This window comes from Bufo gargarizans, chromosome 1 (genome assembly GCF_014858855.1).
Source record: "Bufo gargarizans isolate SCDJY-AF-19 chromosome 1, ASM1485885v1, whole genome shotgun sequence".
Classification (NCBI taxonomy): Eukaryota; Metazoa; Chordata; class Amphibia; order Anura; family Bufonidae; genus Bufo; species Bufo gargarizans.
The window spans coordinates 322,774,932-322,800,774 of NC_058080.1; the positions used below are offsets into that span (position 1 = coordinate 322,774,932).

The window sequence follows — 25,843 nt, forward strand, 5'->3', positions numbered from 1 at the left end:
TTGCTCACATCTACTTATAACTAGAAAGGTTTTATACTAATGGTAGTAAAAGTTAAGTTTTAATATCTGGGACAAGTGATGTTATTAGCCTAAACAGGCTTTATTTTGGAGGGCAAGAAGAAGAGGATTTTAGAGACTTCCTCTTCTGTGACTGGTTCACATGTGTCAAGTGAACCAGAGATGGTGTAGGAGATAAGAGGATCAATGATGCTTGGAGACTGGGAGATATTTTCCTGACAGATGTTTTCAATTTTCTCTTTGAAGTGGGTGGCCATGTTGTCTTTACAGAGGCCTGTAATAGGCGCCTGCACTTTTCAACTGAAGACATGAACAGTATCAAAGTTCTTTTTTTTCATTATTGGATAGTAAAGAGATCAGAGTCATTAAATAGCTGTGTTTGGCGAGGTGAAGGGCAGATTTATTGGTTCTCAGCATAAACTTAGAATGGAAGAAATCTTCTGGTGTATGATATTTTCTCCATAGAATTTTGGCACTCCTGGGGCATCACTTTAGAAAGCTGTTGGAAGGTTCTGAGTGTAGCGGGTGCTGCTTCATCCAGGGTAGTTCTGAGGGTAGCATTATAGTGAAATACTTGCATTTGTCATGTAAAAACCGTTTAAGAGCACCCTTATTCATAGCTCTGCATTGTTATAATTCCAATTGGGTGTGTTTCTCCAGTTTAGCATTGTAAGCAGCGGCTGGATAGTGTTAGAGTTTGTAGTGACATACCCAATTTGGTAATATCTAGTTGTCACTTATTCATACATTTTCATGAGAGAAATAACAGGCACAACATAACACAGTGTTATGAGAAAAGATTCTACTGAATTGCTACATCATGGCAAATACAAAATAGTTACGGAAAGCTAACAGGGCTACTTTAAATGTACTGTAATATATATACAGGTGAAACTCGAAAAATTAGAATATCGTGCAAAAGTTCATTTATTTCAGTAATGCAACTTAAAAGGAATTGCATTAATGCAGCTTAAAATTAGAATATTGTGAAAAGGTTCAATGTTCTAGGCTCAAAGTGTGACATTCTAGTCAGCTAATTAATCCATATACCCTGAGCAAAGGGGACCTCAAAATTGAGACTTTGGGTTTTCATAAGCTATAAGTCATAATCATCCAAATTATAACAAATAAAGGCTTGAAATATCTCGCTTTGCATGTACTGAGTCTATCTAATATGTTAGTTTCACCTTTTAAGTTCATTACTGAAATAAATGAACTTTGCACGATATTAAAATTTTTAGTTTCACCTGTATATACTGTATATTTTTCATTTCTTTGATTTTGCTACAAACAGATCAATTTTAATACATTTTTTTATACAGAATACTAATAAAATGTTTGTTTACTTACAGTGTTTCTTTGTCCTGGAATGCTAAAAGGAGTCTATCAGAGTGAACACTTATTTGAATCTGATCACCAGTCAGGAGCATGGTGTAAAGATCCTTTGCAGGCATCTGATAAAATGTATTATATGCCATGGACTCCATATAGAACTGACACCTTAACAGAGTACTCTTCCAAAGATGACTTCATTGCTGGACGACCAACTACAACTTACAAGCTTCCTCACAGAGTAGATGGCACAGGCTTTGTGGTTTATGATGGAGCACTGTTTTTTAATAAGGAACGTACAAGGAATATTGTCAAGTTTGACCTTAGGACAAGAATAAAAAGTGGAGAGGCTATTATTGCAAGTGCCAATTATCATGACACCTCTCCTTATAGATGGGGTGGTAAATCAGATATTGATCTTGCGGTTGATGAAAATGGACTCTGGGTCATTTATGCAACGGAACAAAATAATGGGAGGATAGTGATTAGTCAACTTAATCCGTATACGCTGCGAATTGAAGGAACTTGGGATACAGCATATGATAAACGTTCTGCTTCAAATGCCTTCATGATTTGTGGGATATTATATGTGGTCAAATCTGTTTATGAAGATGATGATAATGAAGCAACTGGGAATAAAATTGATTATATATATAATACTGACCAGAATACTGATGATTATGTTGATATAGCATTCCCAAATTCATATCAGTACATTGCTGCTGTGGATTACAATCCTCGGGACAATCTACTTTATGTATGGAACAATTATCATGTGGTGAAGTATTCCCTGGATTTTGGAATCTTGGACAGCAAGTCAGGTATGTCTGCCGTAAATAATAGTATTTGAGTGTTACTATATTAGCTTATCAGGTAACATATTAATTCAGGAAATATTTAATATTAATATATCAGCACAGACAGAATTTGTGCTATAATTGTATTCTATATGGAAATGCACAAATATTGGTGTCACACCAGGTGTTGGTAACATTTCTGTTGACTCCTGTAGTGCAGAAATATTTAGAGGTGCTGGAAAAAAAGGATGTTCTATCACTGTCTAATCACTGGGACACCCACCTATCTGGAGAATGAATTTATCAAGTGTTTATCAAGTGTTTTATGCATTTTTTTCAAATTGTGTGGCTTTGTGGAATAGGGAGCATGCCATTTGGAAAGTAGGGGGCAACTTAGGATGCGACAGTGCATGCAGTTGTAAGCCAACTAAAAGGTGGTATATACTAGACAGTCACTATGATGAATCTGTCTAATTACACTGTCTAAATCTTAGGCATTAATAATAAATCTGCTCCAATGTGTTTGCACACACCGTGCTGATAGCATTTGGAGCTAACATGCAGTGTCCAGGCTAAACAAGAAACTCAAAAAATGCAAATGAAAGAAATAAGTAAGTGTGTGAGGCTGTACCTACATGATAACCGTGATACGGGTCACACTGCAGTTCTGCCGACAATGCAAGTAATCACAACTAATGTAAGTGAATAGGGTCCCCTTGTACACCTGCAAGTTGCTGCAGCACAGTCGCAAGAATGTATTTGAATTTGGCAGAATTTATTTTGAAGGTTGCAAAGTGGTTGCCGCAATTTGCGGGTCATCATGCAGTCCTATTCACTTTCATTAATTTCAATTATTTGCAGTGTAGGTAGACACTCTAATGTCTTGTAATGTGTGTTGCGATCATATTCGCCATGTAGCCCCAGTAAAGAACACGAAAATATGGTAAATGCTTATTACATGTGAAATATTAAATTTTTTTCAACTACACCTAATTGTTAATGTTACTTTGGGATTAGAGTTTTATGGTCTATCCCAGATGTCATAGACTTGGATTCCTATAGCAGTCCCACTGACTGCATTCTTTATATTAAAGCGTGCCAGAGTCTTACAAAAAAGTTTGCATAATGGCTGCACTTTTTTGTACAATCATACAGCAGGAATATGTTGTTTTTATGCTTCCCTAATATCTTTTTCAGCCAAATTGCTCCACTCTTCAGCTGCACAGCTAGATGTATTTCTCCACTCTGTGGAATCTACCAGCACTGTACGGCTGTGACGTCCTTTCCCTTCCTTCTCATTTTGTTTGTTTTCAGCTCTGGAGCTCACAGAACGGATAAGGAAGGAGAGATCACACTTACAGAAGGCAGGAGCCACCTGTGAAGTTCAGAAGCAGTGTAGTAGCAGTTCTTTTATCAGGCTCAGCTAGCTCTGACACGCTCCCACTTCCTTTCAGCCGTCTTCTGTGTCTCTGTTACTAGAGACAGATCTTGCCTGACAACAGGCAGTGGACTGCAAATTAGGTGGAAGTGAGACCCCTAGTGGCCATGACTTTTACAAATTTTTCAGGTGGATGCAGGCAGATTTTTTAAATGAAGTAATTTGAAACTGTACCATTTTCATCATTAAATATAATGAAGTTGTGTGAAAGTACAGTGAATCTTTAAAGGGAAATTTCAAAAGAGAAAACAGGTTGCACATTAAATGCCATGCGTCGATTTGTTACTTTTGCATATGTTCACATGGTTCAGTGCTTTGGTGCTGTGCCTGTTGGTTGGTGGGGCTTTGTGTTGCAGGGGCAGCAGTTGCCACATAATAACTTCGGCTCATCAGAGCCAATATATTCTAATACTCCCACCCCGTACAGTATTACAACAAAGTTTTATGCAAATCGACTTCGGATGCTTCATCCGAAGTCGATTCGCTCTTTCCTAGGACTCGTAACCATGGAAACAAGCTGGGCATGATGTGATGGAAAAATTAGTCTAGCCAGGAAAGGAGGCAATATTGACAATCACAATAAGTTAGTGCCTTGTATTTACTTGTATATCACTCTACATGATAAATGCCATTTGCTGAAGTGAGACAACCTGTTTAACCACCTCCCGACCGCCTAACGCACGGATGCGTCCGGAAGGTGGTTGATTTACTCCTCCTGGACGCATCCGTGCGTCATCTCGCGATAGCCGAGATTTCCTGTGAACGCGCGCACACAGGCGCACGTGCTCACAGGAACGGAAGGTAAGCATGTCGATCTCCAGCCTGCCAGCGGCGATCGCTCGCTGGCAGGCTGGAGATGTGATTTTTTTAACCCCTAACAGGTATATTAGATGCTGTTTTGATAACAGCGTCTAATATACCTGCTACCTGGTCCTCTGGTGGTCCCTTTTGTTTGGATCGACCACCAGCGGACACAGGCAGCTCAGTAATGTAGCACCAAACACCACTACACTACACTACACCCCCCCCCCCGTCACTTATTAACCCTTTATGAACCACTGATCACCCCATATAGACTCCCTGATCACCCCCCTGTCATTGATCACCCCCCTGTAAGGCTCCATTCAGAGGTCCGTATGATTTTTACGGATCCACGGATACATGGATCGGATCCGCAAAACGCATACGGACGTCTGAATGGAGCCTTACAGGGGGGTGATCAATGACAAGGGGGTGATCACACATATAGACTTCCTGATCACTTCCCTGTCATTGATCACCCCCCTGTCATTGATCACCCCCCTGTAAGGCTCCATTCAGACGTCCGTATGATTTTTACGGATCCATTGATACATGGATTGGATCCGCAAAACACATACGGACGTCTGAATGGAGCCTTACAGGGGGGTGATCAATGACAGAGGGGTGATCACCCATATAGACTCCCTGATCACCTCCGTCATTGATCACCCCCCTGTAAGGCTCCATTCAGACGTCCGTATGATTTTTACGGATCCACTGATACATGGATCGGATCCACAAAACACATACGGACGTCTGAATGGAGCCTTACAGGGGGGTGATCAATGACAAGGGGGTGATCACGCATATAGACTTCCTGATCACTTCCCCGTCATTGATCACCCCCCTGTCATTGATCATCCCCCTCTAAGGCTCCATTCAGACGTCCGTATGATTTTTACGGATCCACTGATACATGGATCGGATCCACAAAACGCATACGGACGTCTGAATGGAGCCTTACAGGGGGGTGATCAATGACGGGGGTGATCAGGGAGTCTATATGGGTGATCACCTCTCTGTCATTGATCACCCCCCGGTAAGGCTCCATTCAGACCTCCATATGTGTTTTGCGGATCCGATCCATGTATCCGTGGATCCGTAAAAATCATACGGACGTCTGAATAGAGCCTTACAGGGGGGGTGATCAATGACAGGGGGGTGACCAGGGAGTCTATATGGGTGATCGCCCCCCTGTCATTGATCACCCCCCCCTGTAAGGCTCAATTCAGACATTTTTTTGGCCCAAGTTAGCGGAAATTGTTTTTTTTTCTTACAAAGTCTCATATTCCACTAACTTGTGCCAAAAAAATAAAATCTCACATGAACTCACCATACCCCTCACGGAATCCAAATGCGTAACATTTTTTAGACATTTATATTCCAGACTTCTTCTCATGCTTTAGGGCCCCTAAAATGCCAGGGCAGTATAAATACCCCACATGTGACCCCATTTCGGAAAGAAGACACCCCAAGGTATTCCGTGAGGGGCATATTGAGTCCATGAAAGATTTTAATTTTTGTCCCAAGTTAGCGGAAAGGGAGACTTTGTGAGAAAAAACAAAAAAAAAATCAATTTCCGCTAACTTGTGCCCAAAGAAAAAATTTCGATGAACTCGCCATGCCCCTCATTGAATACCTTGGGGTGTCTTCTTTCCAAAATGGGGTCACATGTGGGGTATTTATACTGCCCTGGCTTTTTAGGGGCCCTAAAGCGTGAGAAGAAAAATGTCTAAAAATGCCCTCCTAAAAGGAATTTGGGCCCCTTTGCGCATCTAGGCTGCAAAAAAGTGTCACACATGTGGTATCGCCCTACTCGGCAGAAGTTGGGGAATGTGTTTTGGGGTGTCATTTTACATATACCCATGCTGGGTGAGATAAAAATCTTGGTCAAATGCCAACTTTGTATAAAAAAAATGGGAAAAGTTGTCTTTTGCCAAGATATTTCTCTCACCCAGCATGGGTATATGTAAAATGACACCCCAAAACACATTCCCCAACTTCTCCTGAGTACGGCGATACCACATGTGTGACACTTTTTTGCCGCCTAGGTGGTCATTTTTTACACATTTTGATTTCAAACTACTTACCACACATTAGGGCCCCTAGAATGCCAGGGCAGTATAACTACCCCACAAGTGACCCCATTTTGGAAAGAAGACACCCCAAGATATTTTTTTGTCACAAGTTAGCGGAAAATGATGATTTTTTATTTTTTTTTCTAACAAAGTCTCATATTCCACTAACTTGTGACAAAAAATTAAAAATTCTAGGAACTCGCCATGCCCCTCACGGAATACCTTGGGGTGTCTTCTTTCCAAAATGGGGTCACTTGTGGCGTAGTTATACTGCCCTGGCATTCTGGGGGCCCTAATGTGTGGTAAGTAGTTTGAAATCAAAATGTGTAAAAAATGGCCGGTGAAATCCTAAAGGTGCTCTTTGGAATGTGTGCCCCTTTGCCCACCTAGGCTGCAGAAAAGTGTCACACATCTGGTATCGCCGTACTCAGGAGAAGTTAGGCAATGTGTTTTGGGGTGTCATTTTACATATACCCATGCTGGGTGAGATAAATATCTTGGTCAAATGCAAACTTTGTATAAAAAAATGGGAAAAGTTGTCTTTTGCCAAGATCTTTCTCTCACCCAGCATGGGTATATGTAAAATGACACCCCAAAACACATTCCCCAACTTCTCCTGAGTACGGCGATACCACATGTGTGACACGTTTTTGCCGCCTAGGTGGGCAAAGGGGCACACATTCTAAAGAGCACCTTTAGGATTTTACAGGTCATTTTTTACACATTTTGATTTCAAACTACTTACCACACATTAGGGCCCCTAGAATGCCAGGGCAGTATAACTACCCCACAAGTGACCCCATTTTGGAAAGAAGACACCCCAAAGTATTTTGTGATGGGCATAGTGAGTTCATGGAAGTTTTTATTTTTTGTCACAAGTTAGTGGAATATGAGACTTTGTAAGAAAAAATAAATAAAAAAATCATAATTTTCCGCTAACTTGTGACAAAAAATAAAAAGTTCTATGAACTCACTATGCCCATCAGTGAATACCTTAGGGTGTCTACTTTCCGAAATTGGGTCATTTGTGGGGTGTTTGTACTGTCTGAGCATTGTAGAACCTCAGGAAACATGACAGGTGCTCAGAAAGTCAGAGCTGCTTCAAAAAGCGGAAATTCACATTTTTGTACCATAGTTTGTAAACACTATAACTTTTACCCAAACCATTTTTTTTGACCCAAACATTTTTTTTTTTTTATCAAAGACATGTAGAACAATAAATTTTGCGAAAAATGTATATATGGATGTCGTTTTTTTTTGCAAAATTTTACAACTGAAAGTGAAAAATGTAATTTTTTTGCAAAAAAAGTTACATTTCGATTAATAACAAAAAAAAGTAAAAATGTCAGCAGCAATGAAATACCACCAAAGGAAAGCTCTATTAGTGAGAAGAAAAGGAGGTAAAATTCATTTGGGTGGTAAGTTGCATGACCGAGCAATAAACGGTGAAAGTAGTGTAGTGCAGAAGTGTAAAAAGTGGCCTGGTCATTAAGGGGGTTTCAGCTAGCGGGGTTAAAGTGGTTAAGCTTTATAGATGGCATAAACTTGTATAGACATGCACCTGATTTGTTACAGTGGCTCAAAGTATATGATAAATTTAGTGCACACAGACACCTGTCTAATTCTAGAGTCTATCAATTATTTTTTGACTTACTTAGAGCCATAATTGTGGCACAATTTTGTCATAAAACTTTGCAACCTGTCCTATAAGGCCATGTCCCCTACTACTAACCCCACCCCTTTTCCCAGCAAGTTGAAAAATTATTGTAGAATTACTAGATGCATTAAATTGTGCCGATTTGCACCACTCTTTAGACATATTGTAGGCGCAATGGGTGTTGAACCACTGTGTCAACCATCCGGTTTGACTTTGAACTAAACCTAGGGACATTATCCATGTTATTTTCACTTTAACCCCTATACAAGATTTTGGACTTTGCTGTAGGGAACCACGAGAGCACTACCTCCTGGAGTACTCCTGGTGTGGTTGACAGCTGACCCACAGGGTTCAGAGACACTGATGCAAGAACAGGCTGAATTCAGGACACGTGAAAGGTCACAACGGTAAATAGGCACAGGTCATACATGGGCAGACAACAGGAAACAGCATACCTTTGCATGGAATTTAGCAAGCTAGAAACCTAATTGCACAGGCAAGGAAATTGAGGGAATTCCAGCAGATATAGCATAAGCTGATCTACAGTTAAAAGGAGCTGTGTAGCTGCACCCAGAGCAACAACAGTAGGGGAGTGGTTGTGATAGCAAACATCAGAGTAGTAGTGCAATGAATAATGTTCCTAATAGAAGTAACGGAGCAGCGATGGCCACAGGCCATCGATGTTACACATTGAAGCAAGTTATTGTTAATGTACAGATGTAAACAGTCCAGGAATTGGAACATGAACATGTGAGAGCCAGCACAGACGAGCAGGTAAGTATAAATCTTCTAATTAAAAAGGCAGGCTGTGAGCATTACACAAAACGTCTTTATTCCTAGAGAACACCTTTAAGCCTACCAGAAGGCTCTTTTAGGATGGGTTGAAGGGTGGGATTCTGTTGCTAGGTGAGTGTCCTATTCCCCTAGAACAAAAAACATTTGCAGGTCATAGATTTCTGCAAACTGTCATTCATTCTTCAGAAGGTAACCCATAGCATCAGCTGATGGGTAGAAAGACACACACCTGGTGGTAGCCCTAAGGAATTCAAGGCATTCAGTCACAGATGGGCACCAAAAATATTTATTTTCCTCTGAAGTCCATCTAGCTACTTTGAGGATGACCGGGAGAGGAACTCCACTTCTAATCAATTGCACTTGAAAGGTTGCAGTGTCAATATCTGCTTCCTCCATCGCATATAAAATCCACCCACTTATGGTTTGGCCAAGGCCCTTCAGTGAGGTGGTGTTTATATGATAAACCAATTTGATTTATCCTGTCTATGAGGGCTACATATGTCAATACTTTCTTGCAAGGTGTTAACCAGAGTGAAGTATCCTTAAGGTCTCTGATGAGGTCTAGTTTTATAGGGTTCTGTTCCATATAAACCGACTTCCCTTTTAAACACTGTGGAAACCACCAGGAGTTCAAGAGAGCCATAGTTCATGTATATGCACCAATGTTAACTCCACCACTCTTGTTGCCAAAGTCAGTGAACAAGATTATTTAATACCCGATTCTCTCAATAGAGAATATGTGGCTAAGAAAATTCCACAAAACTTATATGTCCCAAGTAGTGGAGTACTTGGGAAAGGAATTCCTGGAGACCTCTTCTCCTTTTAGTAACCTCAGATACAACTTCTTCATATGACTAGTAATAAACAGGCTCAATAACCAGTCAGGCATGCCTGAAATTTCCCCCCAAAAAATTCTAAAGTAGCCTCAAGTTCAGGAAAGTGACCCAAGGTAGAATGTCTAACAGAATGCCATGCAAAAATCTCTGTGATTATAGCCTTGCATCTATGTCTATTCTTAGGCCTAAGAGAATGGCTAATTAAATTGTTAGTCTAGCAAACCTGTGGAGAGCAATAAACTGGAACCTAGATCCAGATTAATCATGGGAGCTGGGAGAGAAGATTCTGGTAACACTGGAAATAGTCCACTGGGCATCCCAAGGATTAACTTCTGTAGACTCAGATACCAAGATTTTAAAGGCCAAACAGGTACACTAGAGGCATCTGTTCTACTTGATCCTGCCAGACCCTCAAGAGAACTGGAGAACTGGAAAATCAACTGGGCAAATTGATTTTATATGTGATGTGAACAAGTGTTGATCTTGTAAGTAAAATAAAATATGTTGTGTTTCAATAACCCGTGGGTATTGCACTATGTCGTGTTCCTTTTAAAGGATAAAAGAGCTGTGATTGCTGGTGGATATTGAGACCAAGGAGCTGGAATTGTTTTGAATCGAGATAAAATCGTCTCGTGGAAGTGTTGCTGTGTGTGAACTGTTCCTTACTGATGAAGTTCAAGCGCGGACCCTAAATTGCAGTTTTGGTTAAAAAAGAAGAAAAAGAAGAGACCTACTCCTGTTGTTTGGGACTGCTGCTTGGAAGAAGACCACACAAAATATCTTTTGTTTTCTTTCTTACATAGAGGTTCTTAAAATGTGACTAGGGAAAAGACAGAGCATCCACTGCTTATGTCCCCTGTAATCGGGTCCTGAAGACAGATTTGACAAACCTGTATTGTTGATTGTGATGCAAAAAGATCTATTCTTCTCTCCCTGAAGATTTGTACAACCCTGTTAAACAGCTTCAGTCTGAGAGACAATGTGCCCAAAAATACTCTCTCTTTGCATCTGCCACCTTATTTGAGGATCCTGGGATATACTGTTTTCTCAGATATAGGTTGTTGTCCAAGGCTCACCTACTTATCATTAGGGCTTCTTTGCAAAAGGTTCTTGAACCTCAAGCTCCTTACCATATTTACAATTGACACTGCCATCCTGCTGTCTAGTTGGACAAGGACAGAGAAATGGGCAACAGGGGTGACAGGAAAACAAACTTCTGTTACCCCAATATTGCTGCTTTCAGCTCCAGCAAATTGATGTTGAGTCTTGATTCTAGGTTTGATCACTTGCGTCTCACTGTCAAAATTTGGGAGAAGGGAGTTCATTCCATTAACTGCTCATCTGATGATGTGAAGAAGACTCATGGAGAAAGTTGGGAAGGCCCAATGGTATCAGTTCCCTCATCTTTGACCGCATCTCCTAAGGGAGCTACCTATTGAACTCCATTTCAAGTTGTTTTGAAAGACAGCAGTCAACTAAAACTGTGTTTGGTGACAATTGGCAGGAGGTCTTCAGAAGCCTAGTAACATAGCAACAAGTTTTTTCTTATGACACTTCGTTTGGAATGCATATGAAAAATGTGTCGGTGTCTAGAGAGGATTCTAGAAACGTAAGGGATTTTGTGGGAAGGAGTAAAAATGTAGCTAAATTTACAGCAAAGCTTGTGTCTACAAACACCTTTAGAATCATGTTGCTATGGCCCAACAGGATTTCCTTGTCTAAATGGAACACACGAAGATTGTCTAAATGTATTAGATAATTTACCCCTGAAGACCGGAGGTGTGTAGCTAACACCTTCATCGCTCAAGAGACGTTATATGATGTAGAACAAAGGTAAAGTTAGAACCGCGCTGACTGTATAGTGATAAGCAGTGAATCCTATGACCAGTATTATGTCCAGTATATGCACAGCCACCAGGTAAGTACATGCCGGTGCTTGTTGAATATGTATGTTTATTCCAAACCAGGAATAAACATACATATTCAGCAAGCATCGGCAAGTACTTACCTGGTGGCTGTGCATATACTGGACATAATACTGGGCATGGGATTCACTGCTTATCACTATACAGTCAGCGCGGTTCTAACTTTACCTTTGTTCTATTTACATATTTACTGAGGGCTTAGGCAATTAACGCTCTTTAAACCAGCAGCGACACACTATAACAGATTGTCATATAGTGTTAGCATAATTTTTTTTTTCTTCCCTCTGGATCGAGGCAGTGCGGGAATCTGCTATTTGTTATTGCTTGATAGGCCAATATATTTCAGTGGAACAGCCTGATCCTCCATTTGATACGTAGCACATTTCTGTGTTTTGATACAGTTGAGAAGCTTTGGAAAGCATCAGTCTACCTTAATGGAAAATATTTGGGGCACATTTATTAAGACCAGTGTATTAGACTCTGGTCTTATTAAGCTCGTATGCTTGCGGGCACTCAGAGTACTTTCCGTATCCGTTGCTCCATTCCAAGGCCCCATAAAAAAAATATAGCATGTCCTATTCTTGTCCGTTTTGTGGACAATAATAGGCATGTCTACAATGGGCCGCCCGTTCTGCAAATTGCAGAAGGCACACGGGAGGCTTCCGTCTTTTGCGGATCTGCGGTTTGCAGACTGCAAAAAAAGGCACGGTTGTGTGCATGAGGCCTTAGGCTGAATAATCATGGGTGAGGTATGCTTAGATAAAAGCTGCAAACCATCTGAAGTTAACTCCTTTAAAACTTACGTACTTAAAAATATTAATTTTATACCATGCTGTCTTCAATATGAGGTGAAAGAAAGTTTCTCCCAGGTGCCAGATATCATTCCTTATGATAATCAGTTAGTGTTTTACACAATACAAGCTAAAAGCAAAATAGCCTTGTCCATGGAAGAAAAAGAGTTTATAAAAAAAATATAACTAAATGGACAGTGGATTCTCCAAAGATAAATCAGTGTTGAAAGGATTAGGAAGTTCAGTAAACCCGAATAATGGCATCATGTTCCATCCCATCTCCATACTGTGAAGGAGATCGCTGCATGTAATGTAGTGGTCTCCTTCACTCACGAGCTGGCGATTACCTGCTGAATTGCCCCGTCTTTAACCTTCTCCAGGCTTCTTATATGGGTGGCTAATGGGAAAGGAGGATATGCATCACTTGTAAGATATTGCATTCTATGTTGGATTCATAGATTTGATTTTCTCAGGTCACACTCATGAGACTTTAACCACCCTCTTAGCTGAGGTGTCCACTGTTACCAACTCAAGGCCTTTTGTTCCTGTGTTCATGGATCCAGAATCCCCTGTTATTCTCACTTTAGCGACTCTCCTCACTTAGAACTGTTCGTGGTACACCTGAAGAATCTGGTGACCTGTACCAGAGACTGTGGAAGCGTGTTCAACATCTGCCTGTTTCTGGAGTAGTTGGAAAAGGAAGTACCTTTCTCTTGTTCTCATGGAGGACGAAAAAAATAAAAAAATAAATGCATGGCCCGTGGGACTTTAAAAAAATCTTTCCTAGTGAAGACAACAAGGTTTGAAAGGTGGTAGTTACCACTGCAAAAAAATGTAACTCCAAATTTTTCATCAGGCTTATGCTCAAAGTTGTCTTGCTCTTATCTGTAGAGGTGTAATTTGCTGTCAAGCCATAAGAAACCTTCAAAAAACTTCAAGCCAACTTAGGCTATTTTCACATTTCACATGATTATCTGTCATGGATCTGCAAAAACACTTCTGTTACAATAATACAACCGCATGCATCCGTCATTAATGGATCCAGTTGTATTATGTCTTCTATAGCCATGATGGATCAGTCTTGAACACTATTGAAAGTCAATGGGGGACAGATCCTTTTTCTATTGTGTCAGAGACAACGGACCCATCCCCATTGACTTACATTGTGTGTCAGAACAGATCCATCTTGCTTCGCACCACATCACGGACAGAAAAACGCTGCAAGTGATGGGGATGCAACCAAATGGAACGGTGCATTCCGTTTAGTTCAGTTCAGTTTTGTCCCCATTGACAATAAATGGGGACAAAACTGAAGCGTTTTCTTCCATTATTGAGATCCTATGACTGATCTCAATAGCGAAATTTAAAAAGGTAATGTGAAAGTAGCCTCAGGTGTTTATTTTTTTTTTATATATACCCCGAACTTGGATACTGGATTACAACTGACCTAGTGCGACTTCTCCAATATGAAGATATGTTATACATTTTATAATGCCAGAAATAGTTGAATATCAGACAGACATTACTCCAAGGATTTCAGACAGGGAATGTGCTGTTCCATGCTAATGGTTTCTCACCCAAAATTCAATTAATTGCATTCTGTGTTGCAGTTGTTGTTCGCTATAGTTAGTGTACTCTCCTGTCATCTAGTGGTCATTGTTATATTTGGTTTATATAAGTTATCTATACTTTCATTTTCATATAATCTTGTAAATCCAACTCTATTGTGAGCTTATATCCTGTGTACTTCAGTCTTTTCCTGTTTGTGAAACATGCATCACAGAGCTGGATAAAATACAGTATGTTTCTCAAGGCACATTCAATAAATTACCTAAAGACTTATCCATTGCATCTCACTGAAATTCTACATAGAACTGGTGTCGCAAGGGGAATGATTATAGCGAGTTCACCATCTTTCGTTGCTTGTATCAGATATTTTCACTCACACTCATAAGAGACTTCTCTCACATACCTTGGTGGCAGAACACGAGGGGTTAATTCAGAAATAAGCCAATGTCAGGAGAATAAGTAGAAGACTAATTAGTCATGTGGTAAATCTTGAAAAGAGTTGAGGTTAATACGCTGAAATTTGAACGGAAAGGAAGAAAGATCCAGCACCTTGTTTTTCTTGCTTGACGTTTATTCCACAAACCAAATGTACAGCGGTGATAGAAACCTCCAAAAATAAGCCCCAGTACGGTCTACATGTTTCGAACCAGATGGTTCTTAATCATGACCTTAGAGGTCATGATTAAGAACCATCTGGTTCGAAACATGTAGACCGTACTGGGGCTTATTTTTGGAGGTTTCTATCACCGCTGTACATTTGGTTTGTGGAATAAACGTCAAGCAAGAAAAACAAGGTGCTGGATCTTTCTTCCTTTCCGTTCAAGTTTATATGCTTGGGTCTCATCCCATCCGTGCACTCTTAAAACTGTTGATGCAGGTGAGCTGGACTTTTACTATAATACGCTGAAATGTCAGAAATGCAGTGCTTGTTCTGTACACAAAAAACAAACTAGAGCCAGGAATAAAACTCATATACACTGACAAGCAGTAAGTACCTGACCTAAACCCCCATCCTAGCTCTGAGTTTGGACGCTGAACCAGGCACCTGATTAGCCTAATATCTGGAGTCACTGATAGGGCAACCAACCGGAGCTTGGCTGGTCGGCATCGCTACCCTCCTGGAGCAGCCATGCATTGGAATGTAACATAATCACAGCCACCCTTGATGGATAATTGAGCAGTCAAAATTCTTGTGCCTCATAAAGTGTTGTAAATCTGACAGAAATCAGCATCTTTCTAACCTGATATCTGAAACAAAATACAGTTCTGATAAATAAGGACATCAGAAGTCCAAGTCAGTTACTAGTGTGGTATAATTAATCTAATTATCACAGAGCACCTTCACCAGTATAAAACGTAACCTTTACTAATATTAGTTAAGATTATCCCAAAAAAGTGTTTATTTCATAAATAAAAGTACTTCCATTCATCCCTGCATTTGGGGTGAATTTGCAGTCTGATGCAACCAGTTTAGGGGGGTGTTTATTTCATATATAAAAGTACTTACATTCATTCCTGCTCTTGGGGTGAATTTGCGGCCTGATGCAAACCGTTTTGTGGTGTGTTTATTTCATATATAAAAGTACTTCTATTTATCCTTGCTTTTAGGGTGAATTTTCCGCCTGATACAAACAATTTTGGGGTGTGTTTATTTCATATATAAAAGTACTTCTATTTATCCTTGCTTTTGGTGTGATTCTGTAGTCTGATACAACCAGTTTTGGGGTGTGTTTATTTCATATATAAAAGTACTTACATTTATCCCTGCTTTTGGGGTGAATTTGCAGTCTGATAGAACCAGTTTATAGGTGTGTTTATGTTAAATACATAAAAGTACTTTTATTTATTCTTCTTTTGGGTTGAATTTATGACCTGATACAACCGGTTTTTGGGTATGTTTATTTTATATGTAAAAGTAACGTTTTTTTTCGCCCTATAAGACGCACCGGCCCATAAGACGCACCTAGGTTTTTGAGGAGGAAAATAAGAAAAAAAATATTTTTAACCAAAAGGTGTGCTTATGGTGGGTTTTGAACTAATGGTCTGTGCATGACACTACTATGGGGGATCTGTGTATGGCACTGTTATGGGGGGATCTGTGGATGGCATTGTTATGGGGGGGGATCTGTGGGTGGCACTGTTATGGAGGGATCTGTGGATGGCACTATTATGGAGGGGTGATCTCTGGATGGCAGTGTTATGGGGGGTGATCTGTGGATGGCACTGTTATAGAGGGGGTGATCTGTGGATGGCACTGTTAAGGGGGGGTGATCTGTGGATGGCACTGTTATAGAGGGTGATCTGTGGATGGCACTGTTATGGGGGGTGATCTGTGGATGGCACTGTTATGGGGGGTGATCTGTGGATGGCACTGTTATAGAGGGTGATCTGTGGATGGCACTGTTATAGAGGGGGTGATCTGTGGATGGCAGTGTTATGGGGGGTGATCTGTGGATGGCAGTGTTATGGGAGGTGATCTGTGGATGGCACTGTTATGGGGGTGATCTGTGGATGGCACTGTTATGGGGGGGGGGGTGATCTGTGGATGGCACTGTTATGGGGGGTGATCTGTGGATGGCACTGTTATAGAGGGTGATCTGTGGATGGCACTGTTATAGAGGGGGTGATCTGTGGATGGCACTGTTATGGGGGGTGATCTGTGGATGGCACTGTTATGGGGGGTGATCTGTGGATGGCAGTGTTATGGGAGGTGATCTGTGGATGGCAGTGTTATGGGAGGTGATCTGTGGATGGCACTGTTATAGAGGGGGTGATCTGTGGATGGCACTGTTATAGAGGGGGTGATCTGTGGATGGCACTGTTATGGGGGGTGATCCGTGGATGGCACTGTTATAGAGGGTGATCTGTGGATGGCACTGTTATGGGGGGTGATCTGTGGATGGCAGTGTTATTATCACGACCGGCATGCCTATCACATACGTGACACAAAGGGAGAGAAAAGGGAAGGCTCTGTCCAAGGGAAAGGGAAAGGTGGTGACCCCTGACTCACCTTGCGGCTGGCACCTGACTGCCCTGACGTCCCTAGACGGGTTCCTCACCCGTACGCGTGCCTAAAACCCTGGCTTTCCATAAGATGAGCCCTAGATAGTGAATAGGGCGGTGGGAACACTAGTCCGCACCACTAACTCTAAAGGAAAACACCAAGGGGAGGACAGACAATACAGACAACATATAATCCCAGGTGGGCGACAACAGAAGACAACAAAAAGCCCAACAGGGATCCGGAGGGTAACACTCTGTAACAAAAACCAGGATTCACAGCTCCAGTGGGTCAGTATAGAAGTCCAGGCAGGAAGCTCTATATCTGGCAACCAGAGAAGTGAGAGAGGAGAATATAAGGAGATTGGGAGTGACAGACAAGAAACAGCTGAGGAGGAGAAGCTATGGATCACTGAGTGAGACAAAAAGGATAGTAAGGGCCCTTTCACACTTGCGTTGGCCGGTTCCGGCATAGAGTTCCGTTGTCGGGGCTCTATGCCGGAACAATCCTGATCAGGATTATCCTAATGCATTCTGAATAGAGAGAAATCCGTTGTCATGGAACCATGAACCAGACGTAAAACAAGAGATAAGTGGAAATAAGAAGGCTTTATTGAAAATCAAGCTGTAAGGCAAAAGTCCAAACGGATGGCTAAACCGAAGCAGGGTCTTGCGAAGCCAGAGGTCAGGAACCAGAAGGGTAGTCAGACGAAGCTTGGATCAGGAACCAGCAGGGTAGTCAGACGAAGCTTGGATCAGGAACCAGCAGGGTAGTCAGACGAAGCCAGGATCAGGAACCAGAAGCAGCAGCAGTCTTAGAAGCATGTGAACACAGGAGGACCAAGCAAGGAACTGAAGCCACAGACCTCCTATATATATGAGCTAGGCATCCAGCTCCTCCCAGTGGGAAGGAGAAGCCGCAGGGTGGGAGGCTACAAGAAACCCAGAAACCAAGATGGCCACCAGCACATGTCAAACGAAGGAGAACAGCAAGAAGGTAAGACCATGACAGTACCTCCCCCTCAAGGGCCCCTCCTCCGCGGAGTGAAGAACGGTTTCTGAGGGAAGCGTGCGTGGAAGGCTCGGAGCAAGGCAGGAGCATGGACATCTGCGGAGGGAACCCAGGAACGCTCCTCTGGACCATAACCACGCCAATGGACCAAAAACTGCACCCGACCGCGGACCAGGCGTGAGTCCAGGATATTGCTCGCCTCATACTCCTCACGATTGCCCACTTGGACCGGACGAGGCCGAGGAACCGAGGAAGTGAAACGATTACACACCAGTGGCTTCAACAGGGAGACATGAAACACGTTGTCTCCGACCTGGTAGGAAGGAGCGGGCGCTCGTCTGCGATCAGCCTGGAGTCTCTGGCGCTGCGCAGAGACCTCAAGGGACCTCTGGATCTGTACCCAAGAAGCACGTAGGACGGAAAGGTGATCCTCCACAGCCGGAATATCCTGGGGAGAGAATACCTCCGGTAACATGGCAGGTTAGAACCCATAATTGGCCATGAAGGGAGACGTCCCAGAGGAAGAGTTCACCGCCGTGTTCCTGGCAAACTCAGCCCAAGGCAGGAGGTCAACCCAATTGTCTTGGTGATCGGAGACATAGCAACGAAGGAATTGCTCCAAGGCCTGATTGGATCGTTCTGCGGCCCCATTGGACTGAGGGTGGTAGGCCGAGGAGAAAGAGATGAATCCCCAACTGGGAGCAAAAGGAGCGCCAGAACCTGGACACAAACTGACTCCCCCGATCCGACACAATCTCCTTGGGCAAACCGTGCAACCGGAAGACCTCCCTGGCAAAAATCGTGGCCAACTCTTGTGCAGAGGGTAACTTCTTGAGAGGAACACAGTGGCACATTTTGGAAAACCGATCCACAATCATGAGAATGACCGTATGGCCTCGGGATGCAGGGAGGTCCACAATGAAATCCATCCCCAGGTGTGACCATGGACGCTCCCCGGTGGCTATGGGTTGCAAAAGGCCCAACGGACGGTGCCGAGGGGACTTACTCTGGGCACAAACGGAGCATGCCGCTACATATGCGGCGATGTCGGAACGTAGAGAAGGCCACCAGAACAGACGTGAAACAGCCCAGGACAGCTGATTCTTTCCAGGATGCCCCGCGGCCTTGGAGTTATGGTAGGTTCGCAACAACAGAGTGCGCAACTCCTCAGGCACAAAGCATCTGCCGTTGGGTCTCCCAGAGGGAGCACCAGATTGAGCCGCCAAAATCTGCTCACCCAGGGGAGAGGTCAGGCTGGTGCGAATGGCGGCCAGGATCTGATTCGGAGGTATGACCGAAGTCGGAATCGACACCTCCCCGGACAGCTCGGAGTACTGCCGTGATAAGGCATCCGCTCTGATGTTCTTGGAACCGGGTAGGTAGGAGACCACGTAATTAAAACGTGACAAGAACAGAGCCCATCTGGCCTGACGTGGTGTCAATCTCTTGGCCTCAGAGAGGTAGGTCAGATTCTTGTGGTCCGTCAGGATGAGAACCGGAACCACCGAGCCCTCGAGCAAGTGCCTCCATTCTTTAAGGGCCTGCACGATGGCCAATAACTCCCTGTCACCAATCTGATAGTTGCACTCCGCGGAAGACAGTTTCCGGGAGTAAAACCCACAAGGAAGCAGAGGACCCTCTGGTGTTCTACGCTGAGACAGAAGGGCGCCTACTCCCGTCTCAGACGCGTCCACCTCGAGGACAAAAGGCAACCCAGGGTTGGGATGCGACAGAATCGGAGCCGACACAAAGGCGGACTTTAGAGCCTCAAAAGCTCGGATGGCCTCGAGCGGCCAGATCTGGGGATTACTGCCCTTCCTGGTCAGATCCGTGAGAGGCTTGGCTAGCATGGAAAAGTTCCTGATGAACTTCCGATAATAATTGGCGAAGCCCAAAAAGCGCTGCAGGGCACGAAGACCACTGGGCTGGGGCCACTGTAAGACAGCCGAAACCTTCTCAGGATCCATGGAGAACCCCTCAGCGGAAATGATGTAACCTAAGAAGGTTACCTGGGATCGGTGAAATTCGCATTTCTCAAGCTTACCGAACAGCTTGTTCTCTCGTAACCGTTGCAACACTCATCTGACATCCAGAATGTGGGCCTCCATGGATTCAGAATATACCTGTCACTACCAGAGCTTTGAGACGTTCTCACAGCTCTGTGTCTCCACCCCTGTGATGATGTCACTTGGAGTTTGGAGGTGTTCTCACTGTTCTGTTTCTCCGCCCCTGTTGTGAGGTCTTTACTCCCAGCTGTCTCTCCTGATTTCCCTGCCTTTAAATCACCCCTCCTCCTATTGCAGGGCGTGGATTATATTTCTCTTTTCAGTTGTAGCTCTGCCTTGAGTATCTTCACTTCTTTAGCTACTAGTTTCCTGGACCTGTGTTCTGCTGCTGCAAGCACTCCGGATATTGCCAGCGGCCCTTGGATCCGTCTTCTCTGCGGTTGCAGCTTCATCAGCTAAGTGTGCAGACTTTGTTGTGTACCTGGTGATTTCCTGACTGGATCTGAGGTGGCCCCGGTTCCCTCCATATTCTGAGCAGGGCATCGGTGGCCGTGCCCCTTCCACTATTGTAGGGGTTACAGGGCTCATCAGTCTAAGGTACGCGGGCATGCCTCGTTCCACCATTTGGATCCGGGCATGTGCTTTAGCAGCATAGGGAGAGTGTTGAGGGTCTGACAGGGGTCACCCTTTCTCTTCCCTAGTTTGGGGTCCGGTCAGTAGCTCTTCTTACTGTGTATGCTCTGGTTACCCTTAAACAGCCGTGACAATACCAAGATGTCATCCAAATAGACCACCACACACTGCTGTAACAGGTCACGGAAAACATCGTTGATGAATTCCTGGAAGACTGCGGGCGCATTGCACAACCCAAAGGGCATAACCAAGGATTCATAATGACCGGTCCTGGTGTTAAACGCGGTCTTCCACTCATCGCCCGCCTTGATCCTTACCAGGTTATATGCCGCCCTCAGGTCGAGTTTGGTAAAGACCGTGGCCCCTTTGAGGCGATCGAACAGCTCGGAAATCAAGGGTATCGGGTAAGCGTTCTTGATCGTGATGCGATTGAGACCCCTGTAATCGATGCAAGGCCTCAACTCACCGCCCTTCTTTTTCACAAAGAAAAATCCAGCCCCTGCCGGGGACGAGGATTTGCGAATGTGTCCGCGTGAAAGCGCCTCCCTCACGTACTCCTCCATGGCCTCATTCTCCGCTACCGACAGTGGATAGACTTTGCCACGAGGAGGAACGGCACCAGATTGTAACTCTATGGCACAATCGTATGGGCGGTGCGGAGGTAGGGCAACCGCACGCACCTTATCGAATACATCCCGGTACTCCTTGTATTCAGGAGGCAACAGAGAGTCCGAGGAAGTACACAGCAACTTGACAGACCCATGGATGCAGCTAGCCCCACACTGCGGTGACCACGAGAGGATCTCGGCCGATCTCCAATCGAAAGTCGGATTATGCTTCTGGAGCCAGGGGTACCCCAAGACCACCGAGTAGTGTGGAGACGAAATAACCTGGAAACAGACCGACTTTCTGTGAACGGCACCAATGGCCATCCCCACTGGAAGGGTCTCATGAGTCACGTGTGGCGGCAGAAGGGGTCTGCCGTCTATCGCCTCAAGAGCCAGTGGGGAACCTCGAGGCTGCAGAGGAATGGAATTGGCGGCAGCGAACACACTATCAATGAACAAACCACCAGCACCAGAGTCCACCAACGCCTGGGTCGTCACTGAGCCCCCGACCCAGGAGAGGACAACAGTAATCAGTGGTTTGTCAACACGGGAAACCGGGGACGAGGAGACTCCACCCAAGATCTGCCCCCGACAGGATCTCAGGTGCGAGCGTTTCCCGGACGGTTCGGGCACGCCAACCGAAAATGCCCACCGAGACCACAGTACATGCATCGGCCCTCGCGTCTCCGGAGTGCCCTCTCCCCCTCGGACAGGCGAGCAAACCCCAGCTGCATGGGTTCACCCCCAGACAAGTCATCCCCAGGAGGCGTGGGAGGAGAGGGAGGCACGGGTGGGACAGCAAACGTAGGCGCCAATCTGTTAGAAGGCCTCCGCAGGCTCTCCTTAAAGGAAGGTCTCTCCCTGAGTCTGGTGTCAATCAAAATCAGGAAAGAAATAAGAGACTCGAGCTCCACTGGTAGGTCCTTAGCTGCAACCTCATCCTTCAAGGCATCCGAGAGACCATGAGAGAAAGCAGCGACCAGAGCCTCATTATTCCAGCCCACCTCTGCTGCCAGGGTACGAAACTCAATGGCGTATTCAGCTACGGATCGTGAACCCTGTCTGATGGACATAAGGAGCTTCGCAGCAGAGGCAGCACGAGCCGGCACATCGAATACCTTCCGAAGAGAAGCAACAAAACCGGAAAACTCGGCAACCACCGGATTGTTGTTCTCCCATAAAGGGCTGGCCCAGGCCAAGGCCTTGTCCGAGAGCAGCGAGATCAAGAAGCCCACCTTTGATCTCTCAGTAGGAAAGGCATGTGGCAGCAACTCGAAATAAATGCCCACCTGGTTAAGGAAACCTCGGCACTGAGTTGGCTCTCCCCCAAAGCGCTGTGGAAGGGGGGCAGAACCGGTCATACCCCGAAACACCGCAGGCGCAGCAACAGGTGTCGGGGTAGACTCTGGCGCAACAACCGGAGCGGCAGTAGGAGCGGGCCCAGGAGCGACAACCGACCCATCGGCAACGGAAGCTAAATGAGCCGTGCGTTCAAGCAGGGTTTGCAACGCCACAGCGAACCGACCCAACAGTTGATCCTGCTGATCAAGTCTGGCAACCAGCGTAGGTAGCGAGGATGGCCCTGTACCGTCAGAATTCATGGCTTGGTCCTAATGTCATGGAACCATGAACCAGACGTACAACAAGAGATAAGTGGAAATAAGAAGGCTTTATTGAAAATCAAGCTGTAAGGCAAAAGTCCAAACGGATGGCTAAACCGAAGCAGGGTCTTGCGAAGCCAGAGGTCAGGAACCAGAAGGGTAGTCAGACGAAGCCTGGATCAGGAACCAGCAGGGTAGTCAGACGAAGCTTGGATCAGGAACCAGCAGGGTAGTCAGACGAAGCCAGGATCAGGAACCAGAAGCAGCAGCAGTCTTAGAAGCATGTGAACACAGGAGGACCAAGCAAGGAACTGAAGCCACAGACCTCCTATATATATGAGCTAGGCATCCAGCTCCTCCCAGTGGGAAGGAGAAGCCGCAGGGTGGGAGGCTACAAGAAACCCAGAAACCAAGATGGCCGCCAGCACATGTCAAACGAAGGAGAACAGCAAGAAGGTAAGACCATGACATCCGTTCAGGATGCATCAGGATGTCTTCCGTTCCGGAACGGAACGTTTTTTGGCTGGAGAAAATACCGCAGCATGCAGTACTTTTTGCTCCGGCCAAAAATCCTGAACACTTGCCGCAAGGCTGGATCCGGAATGAATGCCCATTGAAAGGCATGGATCCGGATCCGGCCTTAAGTTATACGTCGTTTCGGCGCATTGCCGGATATGACGATTAGCTTTTTCTGAATGGTTACCATGGCTGCCGGGACGCTAAAGTCCTGGCAGCCATGGTAAAGTGTAGCGGGGAGCGGAGGAGCAGCATACTTACAGTCCGTGCGGCTTCCGGGGCTCTTCAGAGTGACGTCAGGGCGCCCCAGGCGCATGGATGACGTGATCGCATGTACACGTCATCCATGCGCCTGGGGCGCTCTGACGTCACTCTGGAGCGCCCCGGGAGACGCACGGATGGTAAGTATAACGCTCCCCCGCTCCCCGCTCCTACTATGGCAACCAGGACTTTAATAGCGTCCTGGCTGCCATAGTAACACTGAAAGCATTTTGAAGACGGATCCGTCTTCAAATGCTTTCCGTACACTTGCGTTTTTCCGGATCCGGCGTGTACCTCCGGCAAGTGGAGTACTCGCCGGATCCGGACAACGCAAGTGTGAAAGGGCCCTAAGGCAAACACAGAAAACTATCATTAAGAAACAGCGTGATCTTTAGACATAGAGTGCGCAGCCACGCACTGCGACTTCCTGACCCCGGGTTTAACGGAGTCAGACGTGGCTCTTGACACCCTCGTGACAGTTATTGTGGTGGTGATCTGTGGATGGCAGTGTTATGGGGGGTGATCTGTGGATGGCAGTGTTATGAGAGGTGATCTGTGGATGGCAGTGTTATGGAGGGGGTGATCTGTGGATGGCAGTGTTATGGGGGGTGATCTGTGGATGGCAGTGTTATGGGAGGTGATCTGTGGATGGCACTGTTATAGAGGGGGTGATCTGTGGATGGCACTGTTATGGGGGATTATCTGTGGATGGCACTGTTATGGAGGGTGTTTATTTTATATGTAAAAGCTATTTCATTATTCCTTGCTTTTGGGGTGAATTTGCAATCTGATACAACCAGTTTTAGGGGGTATTTATTTCATATATAAAAGTACTTACATTCATTCCTGCTCTTGGGGTGAATTTGCGGCCTGATACAAACCGTTTTGTGGTGTTTATTTCATATATAAAAGTACTTCTATTTATCCTTGCTTTTGGGGTGAATTTTCCGCCGATACAAACAATTTTGGGGTGTGTTTATTTCATATATAAAAGTACTTCTATTTATCCTTGCTTTTGGTGTGATTCTGTAGTCTGATACAACCAGTTTTGGGGTGTGTTTATTTCATATATAAAAGTACTTACATTCATCCCTGCTTTTGGGGTGAATTTGCAGTCTGATAGAACCAGTTTATAGGTGTGTTTTATGTTAAATACATAAAAGTACTTTTATTTATTCTTGCTTTTGGGTTGAATTTACGACCTGATACAACCGTTTTTTGGGTATGTTTTTTTTATATGTAAAAGTAAAGGTTTTTTTTGCCCTATAAGACGCACCGGCCCATAAGACACACCTAGGTTTTTGAGGAGGAAAATAAGAAAAAAAAATATTTTTAACCAAAGGGTGTGCCTATGGTGGGTTTTTAACTAATGGTCTGTGCATGACACTACTATGGGGGATCTGTGTATGGCACTGTTATGGGGGGGGGGATCTGTGGATGGCACTGTTATGGGGGGTGATCTGTGGATGGCACTGTTATGGAGGGGGTGATCTGTGGCTCCCCCACCCCATAATAGTGGCAACCACAGATGCCCAAATATTCCGGAGCTAAACCTGTGGGAGGGGCAAGTGCCATGCAAATGCGGCGGGGCTGGTGCGGTCACTGTACTCCGGCCCCGCCACTCACTCACTGCTTTATTGCCTAAACCTTTTATAAAAATAACTTTAATTGAAGTTCCGATCCCCAGCCCCATCTGTACTACTTACTAAATGTCCTGTAGCAGGCAGAGCAGGGCGGGGGGGCGGGCGGCCGGCCGTAACTCACTGATGTCACGTGCCTGCGCCGCCTACTTTATGAATGAAGTAGGCGGCGCAGGCACGTGACATCAGTTAGTTACGGCAGCCCGCCCTGCTCTGCCTGCTACAGCACATTGAGTAACTAGTACAGATGGGGCTGGGGATCGGAACTTCAATTAAAGTTATTATTATAAAAGGTTTAGGCATTAACCACTTCAACCCCCCTAGCTGAAACCCCCTTAATGACCAGGCCACTTTTTACACTTCTGCACTACACTACTTTCACCGTTTATTGCTCGGTCATGCAACTTACCACCCAAATGAATTTTACCTCCTTTTCTTCTCACTAATAGAGCTTTCATTTGGTGGTATTTCATTGCTGCTGACATTTTGACTTTTTTGTTATTAATCGAAATTTAACGATTCACTTTCA

General features: G+C 44.7%; 1 protein-coding gene across 3 annotated transcripts in view; it reads left to right on the forward strand.

The window, feature by feature from the left end:
- The window catches only part of ADGRL3 (adhesion G protein-coupled receptor L3), an 807,408-nt gene that overhangs the window by 169,744 nt on the left and 611,821 nt on the right, over positions 1 to 25,843 (forward strand). For all 3 annotated transcript variants that reach the window (XM_044305816.1, XM_044305825.1, XM_044305834.1), the window contains exon 5: positions 1,371 to 2,171. In XM_044305816.1, the coding sequence (XP_044161751.1) occupies positions 1,371 to 2,171 (801 nt within the window). The remainder of the gene's footprint in view (positions 1 to 1,370; positions 2,172 to 25,843) is intronic.